The sequence below is a fragment of the Musca autumnalis genome, unplaced genomic scaffold (genome assembly GCF_047663935.1).
Source record: "Musca autumnalis isolate F117 unplaced genomic scaffold, ASM4766393v1 scaffold_5, whole genome shotgun sequence".
NCBI lineage: Eukaryota > Metazoa > Arthropoda > Insecta > Diptera > Muscidae > Musca > Musca autumnalis.
Window position 1 is genome coordinate 120,182,967 of NW_027412088.1, and position 19,591 is coordinate 120,202,557.

Genomic DNA, 19,591 nt, shown 5'->3' on the forward strand with positions numbered 1-19,591 from the left:
AACATTTTGTAATTCGGAAATTTGTTTGTTTTAAAAAATAATTTTATGTAGTTCGTATAAAATTCCCATTTGCTTTTTCCAAATAATTTTGATATAAATGCTACGTATCATATAAACAAGAAGTGTTGATAGACACAACATATGCTTGGGTTACAAAATACAAAACAACAATGTTTATAAACAGTTACCGCACATCGTATCGCAAACATTACAAAGAAGAAAAAGGTACATAACCAAAATATCAAGAGACGTCAGATAATGTTAAACACGTCATAACACCGAAACTCCGCCAAAAATGCGTTTTCGGCACTATCGTAAAAACTATCACCTTTCATTCGCTAATAATATTATTAACGATATTCGAATTCGAGGGTTCCTGCCACAAACTGAGCGACGAATGAATCGTTTTCAATTCGTTCTCGTGTGTCGTTCTCGAACAAAATATCCACAAAACTATTGAAAAACATTCGAAAACGAATCGTTTGCGATAGCAATGGTATGGGGGGTATGTATAGAGAAAAGTATGAATGTATTGGTGAAAATGGTTTGTAACTTTGCTATTGTCTTGCCAATACTCTCTGTGTGTAAACGCCTAGTTAGCAGTATACATTAATTATTGTATGGGATTTCAGCGAAATTGTTGGAGAACTCCCAAATATTTGTTTCTAATTTTTCTAAACGAACCGAAAAATGTATTTGGAAAAATATTTTAAATGTATTTGGAAAAATTTTAGGCGTTTTCTAGATTCTGTACGAATTTCTAATTTATTTTTTAGAGGTTTATACCGACTCTTAGGCGGTATGATATAGATTTGCTCCCAGATTTTTTTAATTTTTTGGATTTTCCCCGAAAATAAAAACAAAGTTTAGAAATTATATTTTATCGTTTGTTTTGTTTATTGTTGAAGATTCAATCTCATTTGATTGCTTAAGCTGGAGTATTCCCCCAATAGCTTAACTTCATTTATTACCCTCTATTACAGAGGGTAATGTTTTTCAAAACGAACTGACAGTGTTGCAAAATTTTACTAATCGCTACCAATATAATGATTTCATCCCGGCGAAGGGAATTATCAATTGGCTTTTCAGCTTTTTGAAATGATGCCTTTTTTTAGCGAAAACCGAACTCTTTAAGCATGGTATAAATAAAGAGGTAGATTTAAGTGAAAATAATCTATAGAACACTTGTTTTTTCTGAATTCCTAAAACGTCAAAATTAGTAAACAAAAAAACAACAAGTGGGTTTGTTTACAATACCATTTTTGAGCATTTTTATAAAAAACGCGAAAAATGAATGAAGTGTCAAGGTTTTGTGGATATGATAAAATGTTTGTTTCAATGTAAAGCTGACAAATTTCTTTCATGCAAATGTTCTAAAATCAATTTTAAAAATCATTGAGTTCGATTCTTTTTAAAATTGTTTGGCATATTATTCAAACAGCACACACACATACACAGATTGTGTATATTGTTTTGACGTTTTAGGAACAGTCGAAAGAAAAAAATTTAAATTGACAGAAAGCTTTAGCTAACCTTTCTATTTAAACCATGTCTTTAAGTGTCTAGTATTCTCAAATAAACGAGAATCACACTCACTTTTCGGCTTTTCCAAAAAACATCAGAACAATAATATTTGCAAACAACTATCAGCACGTATCAACTAAGAACTCATCGAGTTCTGTAAGTTGAAAAACATCATCACAGTTGCCTGTGAGTGATTGTTGTTGGAATTTATTACAAACTCCCTTGCGCGTGCCATTCGCTGTTTTTTGTTTGTTTTCTTTATTGTTGAAGATTGCTTAAGCTGGAGTATTCCCCCAATGGCTTAACTTCATTTATTATCCTCTATTACAGAGAGTAATGTTTTTCAAAACGAACTGACAGTGTTGCAAAATTTTACTGATCGCTACCAATATCATGATTTCATCCCGGCGAAGAAAATTATCAATTGGCTTTTCAGCTTTTTCAAATGATGCCTTTTTAGCGAAAAACCGAACTCTTTAAGTGTCTAGTATTCTCAAATAAATGAGAATCACACTCACTTTTCGGCTTTTCCAAAAAATGAGATTGAATCTTCAACAATAAACAAAACAAACAAAAAACAGCGAATGGCACGCGCAAGGGAGTTTGTAATAAATCCCAACAACAATCACTCACAGGCAACTGTGATGATGTATTTCAACTTACAGAACTCGATGAGTTCTTAGTTGATACGTGCTGATAGTTGTTTGCAAATATTTTTGTTCTGATGTTTTTTTTGAAAAATAGAGGGTAATAAATGAAGTTAAGCCATTGGGGGAATACTCCAGCTTAAGCAATTATGTTTTATCTTCGTAGGGATATCAAATGATGTTACTAGTATATGCATACATTTTCTCAATACAACAAATAAGAAATTTTAAAGTATTTTTTCTTTATAAGAGGATAAAAACCGCTATAACTTTTGGGCACATCGGCCAATTTCGTGAATGCCAGCAGATTTGAAACCAGAATTCTTCCTTATTCTCTATACCAAAAATCGTAGATGTGCCTGGAAAAAAATTGATTTTATTTCAAATGGAATTGAAAAGGAAATTTTGTTTTTACCATATATTAGTGCAACAAAATTTTCAGTGCTCACTTTTTCCATATTAAATACTAGCAAAATGCCCGCTACTTCGTATGCGGAAAGGATATAAAAACAACAAATAAACAATATATAATATGGAAATGACAAACACTGAAAATTTGGTCGCACTTATACCAATTTTAATCAATATTTATTTTTATCTTAGTACTGTACGTACCCCTTAAGTTCGATTTTCAAAAAGATCAGCCGTATCTCACCCTTACACATTAACAGCGAGATCAACGTTGCACACCAATACACACCCTAACTCCAAAAAATAAAAATTCCAGCACTGTCCCTACACCCAAAAACAAATTGAGTACCATTAAGTAATTTTCGTATACTTATGGTACGTATTTCGACGACATATCTCGGCCATACACGGACATTAATACAAAATAATTACAGTAAATTCCATAATAATTACAGTAATTCCAAATCTCAAGATTCCAGCTGTATCCGTTCGTCCAATTCCAAATTGTACCAAACTTAGAATCAAGTCGAACTCTTCGTACCCATAAGTAAGATTTTCCAAAACTACCTCAATCCTTCACTTTAGTAGTAATCTTACTTCCAAATTTCAGGATTCAAACTCTATCCGTTAAACCAAATTAAAATTGTACTAAATTTAGAACAATTTAGAATTTTCGTACCAATTTTCAAAACTTCCTCAACGCAACAGGGCTACAATAATCATACTTTCAAATTGCAGGATTCCACCGCTATCCGTTCACCTACATACAAATTGTACTAAATTTAGTACCATTTAGTGCTTTTCGTAACCATAAGTTTGCTTTTTCAAAACAACCTGAATCCTACTCTTCGACTGTAATCGTAATTCCAAATTTCAGGATTCCAGCTCTATTAATTCACCCGAATCCAAATTGTATCAAATTTAGTACCATTTCTTTCCCAAACAAAAATTTTAGGATTCCAGCTCTACCCGTTTACCCAAATCCATATTGTACCATATTTAGTACCATTTAGTACTTCTCGTACCCATACGTACGACTTTTCAAAATTTCCTCAATACTACACTCCTACAGTAATCTTAATTCCTAATTCCAACACTATCCGTTTACTAAAATTCAAATTGTACCAAATTACCTCAATTCTACTGTCCGGCAGTAATCTTAGTTCCAAATTTCAGAATTCCAGCTCTATCCGTTCATCCAAATCCAAATTGTACCAAATTTAGTACTTTTCGTACCCAAAGGTACGAATTTCCAAAACTATCTCAATCCTACACCCCTACAGTAATCATAATTCAAAACTTTAGGATTCCAGCTCTATCCGTTCACCCAAATCCAAATTTAGTACTGCTCGTAATCATAAATACGAACTTCCAAAACCATTTCCTTATTTCAACGCCATTTCCCAACCTTGATTCCCATACCAAATTTGAAGATTCTAGCTTTATCCATTAAAAATATGCAATTGGTACCAAATTTAGAAACTTTTAGTACTTTTCGTACGCTTATAGTTCGAGTTTCAAAATACCCTTTGGTACATCTTCCTAACTCTCCATCAAAATTTCAGATTTCTAGCTCTTCGCGTTTGCCTAATACAATGGATTCCATATTTAGTACACTTTAGCACTTTACACATAAACAAATTGTACCAAATTCTGTACAATTCGATTTTCCAAAAAAACCTTAATCCTTCACTTCAACAGTAACCATAATTCCAAATAACAGGATTCCAGCGCTATCCGTGCACTCAAATCCAAGTTGTATCATTTGGTACATTTCGTACCTATAAGTACGAATTTCAAAAACTACTTCCATATCTATCCTATACTCCAACAGCAGTCTGATCAAATTCCAGGATTCCAGCTCTATCCGTTCTCCCAAATCCAAATTGTACCACAGGTAGTACCACTTAGTACTTTTCGTACCCTTACTACCTCAGTCCTACACTCCAATAGTAATCCTAATTTCAAATTTCAGGACTCAAACACTATCCGTCACCCAAATCCAAATTCTACCTCTATAGCCTACCGCGAACGAGTTGCAAATTCTAACTTTTTCCGTTTACTAAAATTCATACTTTAAATTAAAATAAATTAAATTAAAATACTTAAAATTCAGGATTCCAGTTCTATCCGTTCACCCAAATCCAAATTGTAAAAAATTTAGTACCATTTAGTACTTTTCGTACACATAAATACGAATTTCCAAAATTTCCCCAATCCTATGCTCCAACAGTAATCTCAATTTCAAATTTCAGGATTCCAGCTCTGTCCGTTCACTCGAATCCCTATTGTACCAAATTTAGTACTTTTCGAACACATAAGTACGAATTTCCAAAACCACCCTCATATCTCAGTCCTACACTTCACAGTAATCTTAATTCCAAATTTCAGGTTTCCAGCTACATACATACGTTCACCCAAATCCAAATTGTACTAAATTTAGTACCATTTAGTACTTTTCGTACCCATAAGTACGAATTTTCAAAACTACCTCAATTCTACACCCCACCAGTAATCTCAATTCCAAATTTCGAGATTCCAACTATATCCGTTCACCCAAATCCCCATTGTCCCAAATTTAGTACCATTTAGTACTTTTCATTCACATAAGTAAGAATTTCCAAAACTTCCCCAGTCCTACACTCCAACAGTAATATCAATTCCAAATTTCAGGAATCCAGCTCTATCCGTTCACCCAAATCCAAACTGTACTAAATTTAGTACCATTTAGTACTTTTCGTACATTCAAGTTTCCAAAAACCCTTTGGTGCATCTTTCTTACTCTTCATCAGTGATCCTCAGTCTAAATTTGAGGAATCAAGCTCTATCCGTTCACCCAAATCGAAACTGTACCAAATTTAGTGCTATTTAGTATTTTTCGTACCCTATGTACGAATTTCCAAAACTTCCACAATACTAAACTCCACCAGTAATCTCAGTTCCAAATTTAGAGATTCCAGCGCTATCCGTTCACCCAAATCCCCATTATACAAAATTTAGTTCCATTTAGTACTTTCCGTACACATAAGTACTAATTTCCAAAACCACCCTCATATCTCAATCCTACACTTCAACAGTAATATTAATTCCAAATTTCAGGTTTCCAGCTCTATCCGTTCATTCAAATCCAAATTGTACTAAATTTAGTACGATTTAGTACTTTTCGTACCCATAAGTACGAATATTCAAAACTACCTCAATCCTACACCCCACCAGTAATCTCAATTCCAAATTTCGAGATTCCAGTTATTATCCGTTCACCCAAATCCCCATTGTATCAAATTTAGTACCATTTAGTACTTTTCATACACATAAGTACGAATTTCCAAAAGTTCTGCAATCCTACACTCCAACAGTAACCTCAATTCCAAATATCAGGATTCCAGCTCTATCCGTTCACCCAAATCCCTATTGTACCAAATTTAGTACTATTTAGTACTTTTCGTACACATAAGCACGAATTTCCAAAACTACCCTCATATCTCAATCCTACACTACAACAGTAACCTTAATTCCAAATTCCAGGTTTCCAGCTCTTTACGTTCACCCAAATGTAAATTGTACTAAATTTAGTACTTTTCGTACACATGTTTGGTAATTTTCCAAACCATTTCCTTTTAGAAGCACCACTTCCCAACCTTGATTTCCATACCAAATTCCTATATTCCTATATTCCTGGGGCCTATTATTGATTTCATTAATTATTTAGCGATTTCTTCAAATTACAGATTTTGAAATTGAATAGTTATGACTGTACATATCCATATACGATAAAATTCTTAATTGCAAATAAATCGTGGTAATATGCACAATTTTATTGCACTTTCATTGATTTGCAAACATTTAGTTATTACCAAAAAGTGAGGTCCATACAGTTTTTAGTTGTTGTTATTTCTGGCCGATTTCTGAATTTATTCCCCTAATGTTGTCTTCAACAGCAACTCATTTGTTCAACAAACCCAACATCATTTATTGAAAGAATTTTTGTTTTAATTTTAAATTGAAACTGTACCAAATTTAGTGCTATTTAGTATTTTTCGTACCCTATGTACGAATTTCCAAAACTTCCACAATACTAAACTCCACCAGTAATCTCAGTTCCAAATTTAGAGATTCCAGCGCTATCCGTTCACCCAAATCCCCATTATACAAAATTTAGTTCCATTTATTACTTTCCGTACACATAAGTACTAATTTCCAAAACCACCCTCATATCTCAATCCTACACTTCAACAGTAATATTAATTCCAAATTTCAGGTTTCCAGCTCTATCCGTTCATTCAAATCCAAATTGTACTAAATTTAGTACGATTTAGTACTTTTCGTACCCATAAGTACGAATATTCAAAACTACCTCAATCCTACACCCCACCAGTAATCTCAATTCCAAATTTCGAGATTCCAGTTATTATCCGTTCACCCAAATCCCCATTGTATCAAATTTAGTACCATTTAGTACTTTTCATACACATAAGTACGAATTTCCAAAAGTTCTTCAATCCTACACTCCAACAGTAACCTCAATTCCAAATATCAGGATTCCAGCTCTATCCGTTCACCCAAATCCCTATTGTACCAAATTTAGTACTATTTAGTACTTTTCGTACACATAAGCACGAATTTCCAAAACTACCCTCATATCTCAATCCTACACTACAACAGTAACCTTAATTCCAAATTCCAGGTTTCCAGCTCTTTACGTTCACCCAAATCTAAATTGTACTAAATTTAGTACCATTTAGTACTTTTCGTACACATGATTGGTAATTTTCCAAACCATTTCCTTTTAGAAGCACCACTTCCCAACCTTGATTTCCATACCAAATTCCTATATTCCTATATTCCTGGGGCCTATTATTGATTTCATTAATTATTTAGCGATTTCTTCAAATTACAGATTTTGAAATTGAATAGTTATGACTGTACATATCAATATACGATAAAATTCTTAATTGCAAATAAATCGTGGTAATATGCACAATTTTATTGCACTTTCATTGACTTGCAAACATTTAGTTATTACCAAAAAGTGAGGTCCATACAGTTTTTAGTTGTTGTTATTTCTGGCCGATTTCTGAATTTATTCCCCTAATGTTGTCTTCAACAGCAACTCATTTGTTCAACAAACCCAACATCATTTATTGAAAGAATTTTTGTTTTAATTTTAAATTGAAAATCAAAATTTTTACAAATGCATCGTTTGTAATCATCTTTTCTAACTGTATTTTAACGAATGAAAATCTTTTGTGCGACACCTGTTATGTGAAAACTAAATCAGGATCGGTTTGTATTTTTCGCGTAATTTATGTTTAAACCATTATCACCAACTGCGACATCTGTTGCAATGGAAGATAACAAATGTCTTGTCTTTCTATTATTTAGTGGTTTACGATAAAATAAGTGCGCCTAGAAGTCAACTACAAAATTTGAAATTATGTGTGATCGTTTGCGGTATCATGAAGTTATAGCATTGTTAATTTGACACATGTCTTGCAGAGGGCCAACTAAGTGAATAAGTACGTAATAGTAATGAAAAATAAGGATTTTTGTTGTTGTTATTTTTTGTGGTTCCAGGACGAATTTTCTAAAACCAGGCCTTATCTCGCACATTTGCATCAACAGTGACCCACTGGTAAAATTTCAAGCTCCTAGCTTTAGCCGTTTTGGCTGGGCGTTGATGATGAGTCAGTCAGTCAGTCAGTCAGTCAGTCAGTCAATCACTTATCACCAAGCTCATTTATATATATACTAGCAAAATGCCCGCTACTTCGTATGCGGAAAGGATATAAAAAACAAATAAACAATATATAATATGGAAATGACAAACACTGAAAATTTGGTCGCAATAACACCAATTTTAATCAATATTTATTTTTATCTTAGTACTGTACGTACCCCTTAAGTTCGATTTTCAAAAAGATCAGCCGTATCTCACCATTACACATTAACAGCGAGATCAACGTTGAACACTAATACACACCCTAACTCCAAAAAATAAAAATTCCAGCACTGTTCCTACACCCAAAAACAAATTGAGTACCATTAAGTAATTTTCGTATACTTATGGTACGTATTTCGACGACATATCTCAGCCATACACGGACATTAATACAAAATAATTACAGTAAATTCCATAATAATTACAGTAATTCCAAATCTCAAGATTCCAGCTGTATCCGTTCGTCCAATTCCAAATTATACCAAACTTAGTATCAAGTCGAACTCTTCGTACCCATAAGTATGATTTTCCAAAACTACCTCAACCCTTCACTTTAGTAGTAATCTTACTTCCAAATTTCAGGATTCAAACTCTATCCTTTAAACCAAATTAAAATTTTACTATATTTAGAACCATTTAGAATTTTCGTACCAATTTTCAAAACTTCCTCAATGCAACAGGGCTACAATAATCATACTTTCAAATTGCAGGATTCCACCGCTATCCGTTCACCTACATACAAATTGTATGAAATTTAGTACCATAAGCTTGCTTTTTCAAAACAACCTGAATCCTACTCTTCGACTGTAATCGTAATTCCAAATTTCAGGATTCCAGCTCTATTAATTCACCCGAATCCAAATTGTATCAAATTTAGTACCATTTCTTTCCCAAACAAAAATTTCAGGATTCCAGCTCTACCCGTTCACCCAAATCCATATTGTACCATATTTAGTACTATTTAGTACTTCTCGTACCCATACGTACGACTTTTCAAAATTTCCTCAATACTACACTTATACAGTAATCTTAATTCCTAATTCCAACACTATCCGTTTACTAAAATTCAAATTGTACCAAATTTAGTGCTTTCTGTACCCATAAGTACGAATTTCCAAAACTACCTCAATTCTACTGTCCGGCGGTAATCTTAGTTCCGTTCATCCAAATCCAAATTGTACCAAATTTAGTACCATTTAGTACTTTTCGTACCCAAAGGTACGAATTTCCAAAACTATCTCAATACTACACCCCTACAGTAATCTTAATTCAAAACTTTAGGATTCCAGCTCTATCCGTTCACCCAAATCCAAATTTATTACTGCTCGTAATCATAAATACGAACTTCCAAAACCATATCCTTATTTCAACGCCATTTCCCAACCTTGATTCCCATACCAAATTTGAAGATTCTAGCTTTATCCATTAAAAATATGCAATTGGTACCAAATTTAGAAACTTTTAGTACTTTTCGTACACTTATAGGTCGAGTTTCTAAATACCCTTTGGTACATCTTCCTAACTCTCCATCAATGACCACTCGTTCAAAATTTCAGAATTCTAGCTCTTCGCGTTTGCCTAATACAATGGATTCCATATTTAGTACACTTTAGTACTTTTCGTACCTTTCTACGCCGAATATCCAAAAACCCCTTTACACAAAAACAAATTGTACCAAATTCTGTACAATTCGATTTTCCAAAACAACCTTAATCCTTCACTTAAACAGTAACCATAATTCCAAATAGTAATTTTCGTACCCTTACTACCTAGTTATCCTAATTTCAAATTTCAGGACTCAAACACTATCCGTCACCCAAATCCAAATTCTACCTCTATAGCCTACCGCGAACGGGTTGCAAATTCTAACTCTTTTCGTTTACTAAAATTCATACTATAAATTAAAATAAATAAAATTAAAATACTAAAAATCAGGATTCCAGTTCAATCCGTTCATTCAAATCCAAATTGTACTAAATTTAGTACCATTTAGTACTTTTCGTACCCATAAGTACGAATTTTCAAAACTACCTCAATCCTACACCCCACCAGTAATCTCAATTCCAAATTTCGAGATTCCAGCTATTATCCGTTCACCCAAATCCCCATTGTATCAAATTTAGTACCATTTAGTACTTTTCATACACATAAGTACGAATTTCCAAAAGTTCTTCAATCCTACACTCCAACAGTAATCTCAATTCCAAATATCAGGATTCCAGCTCTATCCGTTCACCCAAATCCCTATTGTACCAAATTTAGTACTATTTAGTACTTTTCGTACACATAAGCACGAATTTCCAAAACTACCCTCATATCTCAATCCTACACTACAACAGTAACCTTAATTCCAAATTTCAGGATTCCAGCTCTATCCGTTCACCCAAATCCCTATTGTACCAAATTTAGTACCATTTAGTACTTTTCGTACACATGATTGGTAATTTTCCAAACCATTTCCTTTTAGAAGCACCACTTCCCAACTTTGATTTCCATACCAAATTCCTATATTCCTGGGGCCTATTATTGATTTGTTCCCCTAATGTTGTCTTCAACATCAACTCATTTGTTCAACAAACCCAACATTATTTATTGAAAGAATTTTTGTTTTAATTTTAAATTGAAAATCAAAATTTTTACAAATGCATCGTTTGTAATCATTTTTTCTAACTGGATTTTAACGAATGAAAATCTTTTGTGCGACACCTGTTATGTGAAAACAAAATCAAAATCGGTTTATACCATTATCACCAACTGCGACATCTGTTGCAATAGAAGATAACAAATGTCTTGTCTTTCTATTATTTAGTGGTTTACGATAAAATAAGTGCGCCTAGAAGTAAACTACAAAATTTGAAATTATGGGTGATCGTTTACGGTATCATGAAATTATAGCATTGTTAATTTGACACATGTCTTGCAGAGGGCCAACTAAGTGGATAAGTACGTAATAATAATGAAAAATAAGGATTTTTGTTGTTGTTATTTTTTGTGGTTCCAGGACGAATTTTCTAAAACCCGGCCTTATCTCGCACATTTGCATCAACAGTGACCCACTGGTAAAATTTCAAGCTCCTACCTTTAGCCGTTTTGGCTGGGCGTTGATGATGAGTCAGTCAGTCAGTCAGTCAGTCAATCACTTATCACCAAGCTCATTTATATATATAGATAGATTGTGTTATTTTTATTTCCGTTTAGTATACGAAGTTGCGGATACATTGCTGAGTTTACAAATAATAATAACAAAAAATAAAAAAAGTAACTGAAAAATATTAATTTACTTCTGTTTAAGAAAAATGAAAGAGAATTGAAAGTGAGAAGTTTCATCGTTCTTAACAGGACTTGTGTATATAAGTTATGCGTTTTGAAATAAAGAAATTTATTTCGAGCAAAAAGTGAAGATTCTTAAACATAAAAGAACAGGGCAATTTATGAAAGATTAAACCACATGTTAGAGCAAAACCATTAAAATAATGTGGTTTGCGTAGTCTTGTGTTGATTAATGCTCATTTGTTCATGCTAATCGGATTTTTTAATCGGTAAAATTTATGGGTTGTTTATGAAATTAACTTATGCACTCCCTTATTGCGTTGAATCAAAGCCGATCTCTGAAACGAACTATGTATCATAAATATTCCTCTCACTGTTGTTATTCACAAAAATGTTTTTGTGTTCTTATCTATTAACAGCTTTAATGCATGCCGTTGTTTTTGGAAACGTCACAGCTATCATACAGAGAATGTATTCGCGAAGATCATTGTACGAGAGTAAATGGCGTGATTTGAAAGACTTCATTGCTCTACATCAGGTAACTAAACACAGATTTTTATATTTTATTGTATAAAGTAATATAATACGCCTATTTGAACATTATTGATATACTTGTACGTTTGTTATTGGTATTCATTTTTATACTCTACACCACTATGGATTCTAAATTGGGGCCAAAGCTTGTTTCGCAATTTTGATCGGATTGTCAATTTGGGGCTTGATAAGGGCCTCCGAGGAAGAAGGTTATTGATTTTGGTGATGGCCGGATAATATTTAGTTGTCGGAATGGGGACAAAACTTATGTGAAAAAATTCAAAGTTTAATTTTTAGGCGAATATGTCCGCTTCTAGTAGGGGTATTCCAAAAACTAAGCTTGCCAATTAAAAAGTAGAATATGTCGTTTACACTGATGCAAAGTAGGTGGTTGGCATAGGTGGCCAAACAACAGAGATATCGCAATAGTCGTTAGCCCATCCCATTTTTAATTTTGTTTTTTTACTTAAAATATTATGACGAAGATTGCAGTTTTGGTTGATCGTAAAAGGTGACCAATTCTGAGGTTTAAATTTATCCCAAGTAGTCGACATTGCTCAAATGTAAAACATATAGCAGAAGGTGTCGAGTTATACCAATATTGAATTTTTGGGCTTTTATTGTAATCACCTTTTATTGTACATTAAAACTATTTGACCTTGCTCCTTACATGTTCTACAATATAATTGCATTACGTTGATGAAATTAAAGAAAATTATGAACAAATTAGGTTTTAAGCTTCGTTAAACTTGTTTTTGTCTTAAAATAATAAGCTGTATGTGTCGAAGTCATTGTCCCAGTTATTCGAGGACATAGCTTTGAAGCAATCGATGTACATTTATGAAAATACCTAGATTTCGAGCGTATTGTAATTATTTTGGTTCAGTTAGCTCTAAGTCATCTGGTATAAAAGCCAGCATGGCTGATAACACTGTGCAACATTTTTAAGGTGATCTTGTGCAAATAATTCGAACTGAGGATTTTTTGAAAGTACCACCCGGTATAGATGAGGCCATAAAATCCGAACTGGATCCGACAGGACAAAACCCTACTAGAGTTTTTGTAGTCTAAATATGTACTTTCAAAAAATGCATACTAAAGTTGTTTGCATTTTCAGTGTTGCATAGTGTAATATTAATATATCCCTAAAAGAAATGTCTACCTGTGAAAAGGTAATGAATGAACAGTTGTAGTGGTGTTGGGTATAACATTGTCGCCCCGTCCCAACAATAGCCTTTTCTAAATTCACTGAAAGAAAAATACGTTTTACCAATGAAATAAGACTTCGTAGCATTAATGAAGAAGTTTCATTGAGTTTCATAAAATAACTTTATCTTTATAACGCTTTATTGTAATGACCCTGTTTTATAGTATTAATGTGACAGTCTGACATGAATAATAATTGTAGCTTCTAACTACCATATTGAATTAATAAAGAAGTATCATTGCATTAATGGGGAAGTTTCATTGAATTAATGAAGGAAGTCATTGTTGTTATTTAATGTAACTTCTTCATTTATTCAATGAAACTCTACATTTGTTCAAAAGCAATGACACATTTTTCATTCAGTGTTGTTTTAAATTTAAAAAACGTATCCAATTCTGTAGTCAATTTGGTTGTGCCTTAATAACTCAAAAACAGCTGGACAGATTTTCCTGAAATTTTGGGAGTATATTCAAGAATAATTTAAGATATCACAATAGGTTAATATGTATATGACTTGGAAAACAAAGTCCCATGTATATAAATAATAAATTGCAACTATCCTCAAACTTAAGGTTCTCAAACTTGGTTCTATTCTTATGGGCCGTTTCTCTAAGACGATTTCAAGACAAATTCTTTGGAAGTAAAACCAAACGCCTGTTGTTGTAGAAAAGGCTTTTTTGATTGAAAACAAAAATTAATCAAATATTTGTCAAAAGCAGAAGTATGGTGTTGGCGTGATACCACTGACCGTCGATAGCTCAGGGATGAAAAGAGAAGAAATAAAAAGACAAACACGAGTGTATCAGTTTCAAATATATTTTCGGTTTATTGGTGGTAAAAGTGAGTTTCTTGGTACAAGAAACAGTTACCTTTTGTATGACTCGACAACGAAATGATTGCAATAGGAGTGTGACTCCTTCGAAAGTTAAATAGCAAGTGTAGTTGCAGGTGGGCAGAATAACGTTCACAAGTCCGTGACATCAACTACGACTGCAGCATTGGAAAGCGCCCCTCTGCATCCGAACTGAGCGAATGTGACTTTTAGGAGAGAGTGTGGGAAAGAATGAATATTCTCTCCCAGCATCCGAACCAGGCGAATATGACTCCTAAAAGAAAGGCAGAGAAGATTTCCCCATTGAGCTCGAAGAGCGGCCAATTAATGCGGTTAATTGTAATACTGCAGAAGGGGAAACAAAGTATCGAACGTATACATTGGCGTAACCAATGTATCGAACTTATACATTAGCCGCCCACCTTGACGCGCTATCTGCAAGGCAACAGGGTTAGACTAAATTCGCGAGCAAACTTAAACTAGAGTTAGTAGGTTGTAAGGTGTGATTTGATATAGAGGTACGTAAATACAGTTTCAATTGAGCATTTGAAATTCTACAAGTGAGTGCGAGTTTTCGATTTACTAAACAACGATTTTGTTAAAATGGTTCGCTTTGATCGACTATGTAATTTGACTCTGTGGTATTGGGCCTGTAAGGATGTAACCGAATATAGTTTTCTGAGCCACCAGCGAATTCAAAACAATGTGAGGTGACTCAGCCGACAAAATTTTGGAATATAAATCTTCGCCCAATTGCAAATCTATCGGCTTGTCATCGCATGTATCTGCAAGACCGAGGTGAGATAATTTAGAACGCAGATTCGAAATTGATGACAACGACGGCAAGTTTGTCGAAATGTTAGGTAAGACTAACACATTAGCGTTTAGGATACTTTCCGAATTTTTAGGTGATGAAAGATTCAACTAACAAATTTCTTTCGATGCACTATTAGTATTTACACCAGGCAGAGTGGTGTGAATTGGTCGAGAAGGCAATCCGATTGTTTTTTGTAGTCTCTTTGCGACAAAAGAGACTTTGGACGAGGGATCAATTATTGCTCGAACGGCATAATTTTTGTGATGGTGAACAACGTTTACAATCGCAGTTCCCAAGAGCACATCTCTATTTTGTGTTGTGTGCAGAACTTGGCGATTATCGAAACTAGGATGCAAAATCTGTTTGGAAGTTATTCGAATCGAAGCGGAGTTCGAGTTATAGGACGAACGTGAAAATGTTGGCAAGGAACTTGACGAAGTTTTACTATTTTTACTACTATGGAGTAGCGTGTGATGTCTGCCTTTGCATACAGAAAAATTGTGTTTGCTATTGCATCTTTTTAGAGAATGACCATGCGAAAGACAGTTTATGCAAAGAGCATGTTTTTTAATGAGCGCAAATCTATTCTCAAACGAAAGGTTTTGAAAACGAGAACAGACACGAAGAAGATGATCTTTATTTGGGCACATCACACACGCATGATTCAACGAAGATTTCAGTTTAGATGAGCTAGTTTTATAATTTGGACGACTAATTGGAGAAGATGATTTTAGCGGAGATCGACAATTTTGCGAATATGATGTTTTGGGATTTTCCATAGCAGTAAAGTTTTCTATGCACAACAAAGTTTGTATTCTATCTGTTAGGAACGAATCTAATTGTTTCCATGTCGAAAGAGACGACTTCTCTTTGACACGCTGTTCCCACAGAGCGATTGTATGTTGAGGAAGACGTTGAAAGCAAAGATGAACAAGAATTGGATCCCAATGATCCGTTACAACGTCGTAAACAGACATAGCGGAAATACAACTATTTATTCCGCGATGGAGAGCTTTTAGCCCAGAGATCGATTCTTTTTCTATTGTTGGAAGGCCAAAAAGAAGATTGAGGTGATTATGTACGAGGATACGTTTATTATCATATACATCCTCCAATGCCTTCCAAGCTAATTCAAAACTACGATGGGTGAATGGACATTTCGAAACAATTTCCCGAGCATCACCGCTGGTTTTTTTTTTGAACTAAGTGACATAATTTCCCAATGTCACTCAAGCGAAAATTTTTGATAAAAATTTTACTAAAAAGATCTCGAAAGGTTGGCCATGACATGAAATCTCCACTAAAGACTTCGATGTCGATAGGAGGCAAAACTAAATTGTGAGAAGGTGGATTGATATGAGGGAGACGACTAATGGAGTGTGGTTGGGTTGAAATCGATGATGCGATTGATTCGCTGGGATGTAAAGGAGAAGTTTGGCTTTTTTTACAATTATTTAACACAAAGGGTTTTGTGTTCAAACAGGTCGATGGGGGAACAGACGTACTCACTGGGAGTTCCTCCGAAGGTGAAAGTGGTTGAGGAACCATTGGTGGACTGTTTTGTGGAGTTGGTCCATTCAATGATGGAGAAGACTTGGACGATTTTAGCTCGTCTAGCTTCTGGTTTATTGCCGAAAGGCAATGTTGATAAGCCCGAAAGGAGCTGTCGTATTTACCCTCAACGACATTTTTGTCAGAGGGTTGAGGAATCTGTGATGTCGCCAGATGGTCAAGACACTTCTGATGAGTGCTTTTGAATGTTGTCCATAATTGATTAAGCTCGGAACCGTATATTTCGAGATTAAATACGGTGTGCTTATCAGGATTTAGTCGTTTGAAATACGCATTAAATTTAATAAGAGCGTCGGCAGCTCGAATGAAACGAACGAGGGGAGTTATGGACATAATTGCAACAAATTTAGAGAATTGGGACGAAAGAGGGAAACGAATCAGTTCCAAAAAGGTATGTGGGCTCAGAAGTTTAGGACAAGACTAACGAGTCCAAGCGTCGCAATTTTAGAAAAGCGATAACTATGGAAATTCTTGAAGACTACTAGAAAATGCGAATCCTACTAATTGGGGAAAGAAAAACCAAGGAAGTACAAACGAGTGTGAATACTCAACCAATGAAAGGATCGAAAACTATTCTAATTTGCGACAATGAAATATAAAATGCAAAATTCCACCAGTAGAGCACGCGAGTAGACAGCAAAGTTCCAAGAAGGATAAGAAATTGAACACAAGTTCCGAACTGGGACAATTTGCCGACTAGAGAATATAGAAATTATCGATATTGTTTCTAAAAGAATTGAAGAATGACGACAGATCGAAATCGAAAGACAAGAAGAAAATTTCCAAAAATTGCTAATTTTGCCAAATGTTGTACCCAAACCTAGCTTGCAGGGTGTAGGGTACAATGAACAAGGCGTCAAAAAGGTCAAACAAATTTCAAGAACGAGATTTCTAAACGAAAGCAGCAGGTAAAAATAGAAAAATGTTTAAATTGCCAGATTTTTTTAGAGTTATTTGCTTCAACCAATAAGAAAATGTACCAGTACCGACTGTAGGGCACACAATTTTTGGATGTAAGATTTTTTTTCAAAAACGACTAATTTGCATAAACAATATCGATAAATAATATCAATATTAGTTGCAATTCAATTCATCCAAATTTAATAAAATTATATTTATAAATTGCAAAAAATGCCGAAAGTAGGGTGCCTTAACCGAAGATAAACAACAACAAATGGTATTGTTGCACCACACGAATTAAAAAGCGAAAAAATCGAATCGAAAATATTCAACAAAAAATATAAGAAAAAATAAATATTTTATGACGATATGTCCCACTGTGCGAGTGTCGACTACGAATACCACAATAATAATTAATAAAACACAAGCTGAGAAATGGCTCTGTGTGGGCAGCGAAGCTCCCACTCAAGTACCGACACTACAAACGATCAAGCAGTGATCGACAGAATTATGTTGGTATGTTTACAATGTAATTATAATTGTGCGTGGAAAGATGTACGTTGTTATTGCAATTAGAATGCAAATTCTCAACTAGGAATATCAATACTTCCAGGAGAGTAAAAACGAATGCGTTTGGTTGGTGATTAACGATCAATACAACAAATAAACGAAAGGTGCGAGAATGAGTGTTGTTATTGCAAATTTGGGAATGCAAATTTTCAAAGTGTTTTTAGTAAAACGAGGAGAATAACAACGTCAAATATTTTATTTGGTTGGAGCGGATTATAACAACAAAATAAACCAAACGAAAATGTATGACTGTAGCAATGTGTGTTGTTATGTAAATTTGCCAATGCAAATTCTCAACTAAAGGGCTTCGTTAGAAAAGACCTTGGGGAATAACAACAACAATAACGACTAATAGAAGAGATCGATAGTGTAAATTGGGTTAGAAACGAGATTTCAAAAATAGCAAAGTGATTGGACGAAAGCGATGTTGTTATTTCTCACTGCTGGCTGTAGATATCAACGAGGAAGCGGGGTGTGAGAAATAAGCCTTTGAGTGGGAAATAAAACGAACGAAACGGATAGCGGATAATTGTAGTGAAATTGTTGTAATTATTTCTCTGAAAGGGTTCTGCCTTAGAAAACAGAACCAAACGAGAAAAGTAGAAAACAACAAATTCAAAGGAACAGCACTGCTAGAAATGATCTCTGAAAAGATCAACGACAAATGGAAATTTGTTGTTGTGTTTACTATTAAAGTGTTTTATTCTCGAAAATAGAACCGAAATAATAAAGGGACAACAACAAATTGAAATAAGCAGCACTGTTGGCGAGGATCACTACAATTACTGCTACGACTAAGTGGACTGTATATGATTTGAAGCAATGGACAATTTTACAAGGCGACCAATGCGCGATGTAGCGAACAATTTTAAACCGAAAAATATTTTCTCGTGTGATTACGAATTAAACAAAACAACACTCGCGGGTTTGCTCAATTTTTACACAGAAACTGATTTACGTACCTGTGTTTTGTTGATGGAATGTACGATGATGAAGGAATGATGTTTCGAAATTATGAGTTATTTCCTTCACAACAATAGCAAGTTGCTCTGATGGCAACAACAACAAATATGGGTATCCAAGATTCTTCTCTTTAGCAAAGGTGATTTGATTTGCGGGCAACAACAACGACTTCGACAGGAAAATATCCGGCTCGATTGGACCAAAATGTTGGCGTGATACCACTGACCGTCGATAGCTCAGGGATGAAAAGAGAAGAAATAAAAAGACAAGCACGAGTGTATCAGTTTCAAATATATTTTCGGTTTATTGGTGGTAAAAGTGAGCTTCTTGGTACAAGAAACAGTTACCTTTTGTATGACTCGACAACGAAATTATTGCAATAGGAGTGTGACTCCTTCGAAATTTAAATAGCAGGTGTAGTTGCAGGTGGGCAGAATAACGTTCACAAGGCCGTGACATCAACTACGACTGCAGCATTGGAAAGCGCCCCTCTGCATCCGAACTGAGCGAATGTGACTTTTAGGAGAGAGTGTGGGAAAGAATGAATATTCTCTCCCAGCATCCGAACCAGGCGAATATGACTCCTAAAAGAAAGGCAGAGAAGATTTCCCCATTGAGCTCGAAG

At 34.4% G+C, this 19,591-nt stretch overlaps 1 protein-coding gene across 3 annotated transcripts in view; it reads left to right on the plus strand.

The window, feature by feature from the left end:
• The window catches only part of Elk (Eag-like K[+] channel), a 989,230-nt gene that overhangs the window by 585,611 nt on the left and 384,028 nt on the right, over positions 1-19,591 (plus strand). For all 3 annotated transcript variants that reach the window (XM_073956156.1, XM_073956158.1, XM_073956157.1), the window contains exon 11: positions 11,991-12,109. In XM_073956156.1, the coding sequence (XP_073812257.1) occupies positions 11,991-12,109 (119 nt within the window). The remainder of the gene's footprint in view (positions 1-11,990; positions 12,110-19,591) is intronic.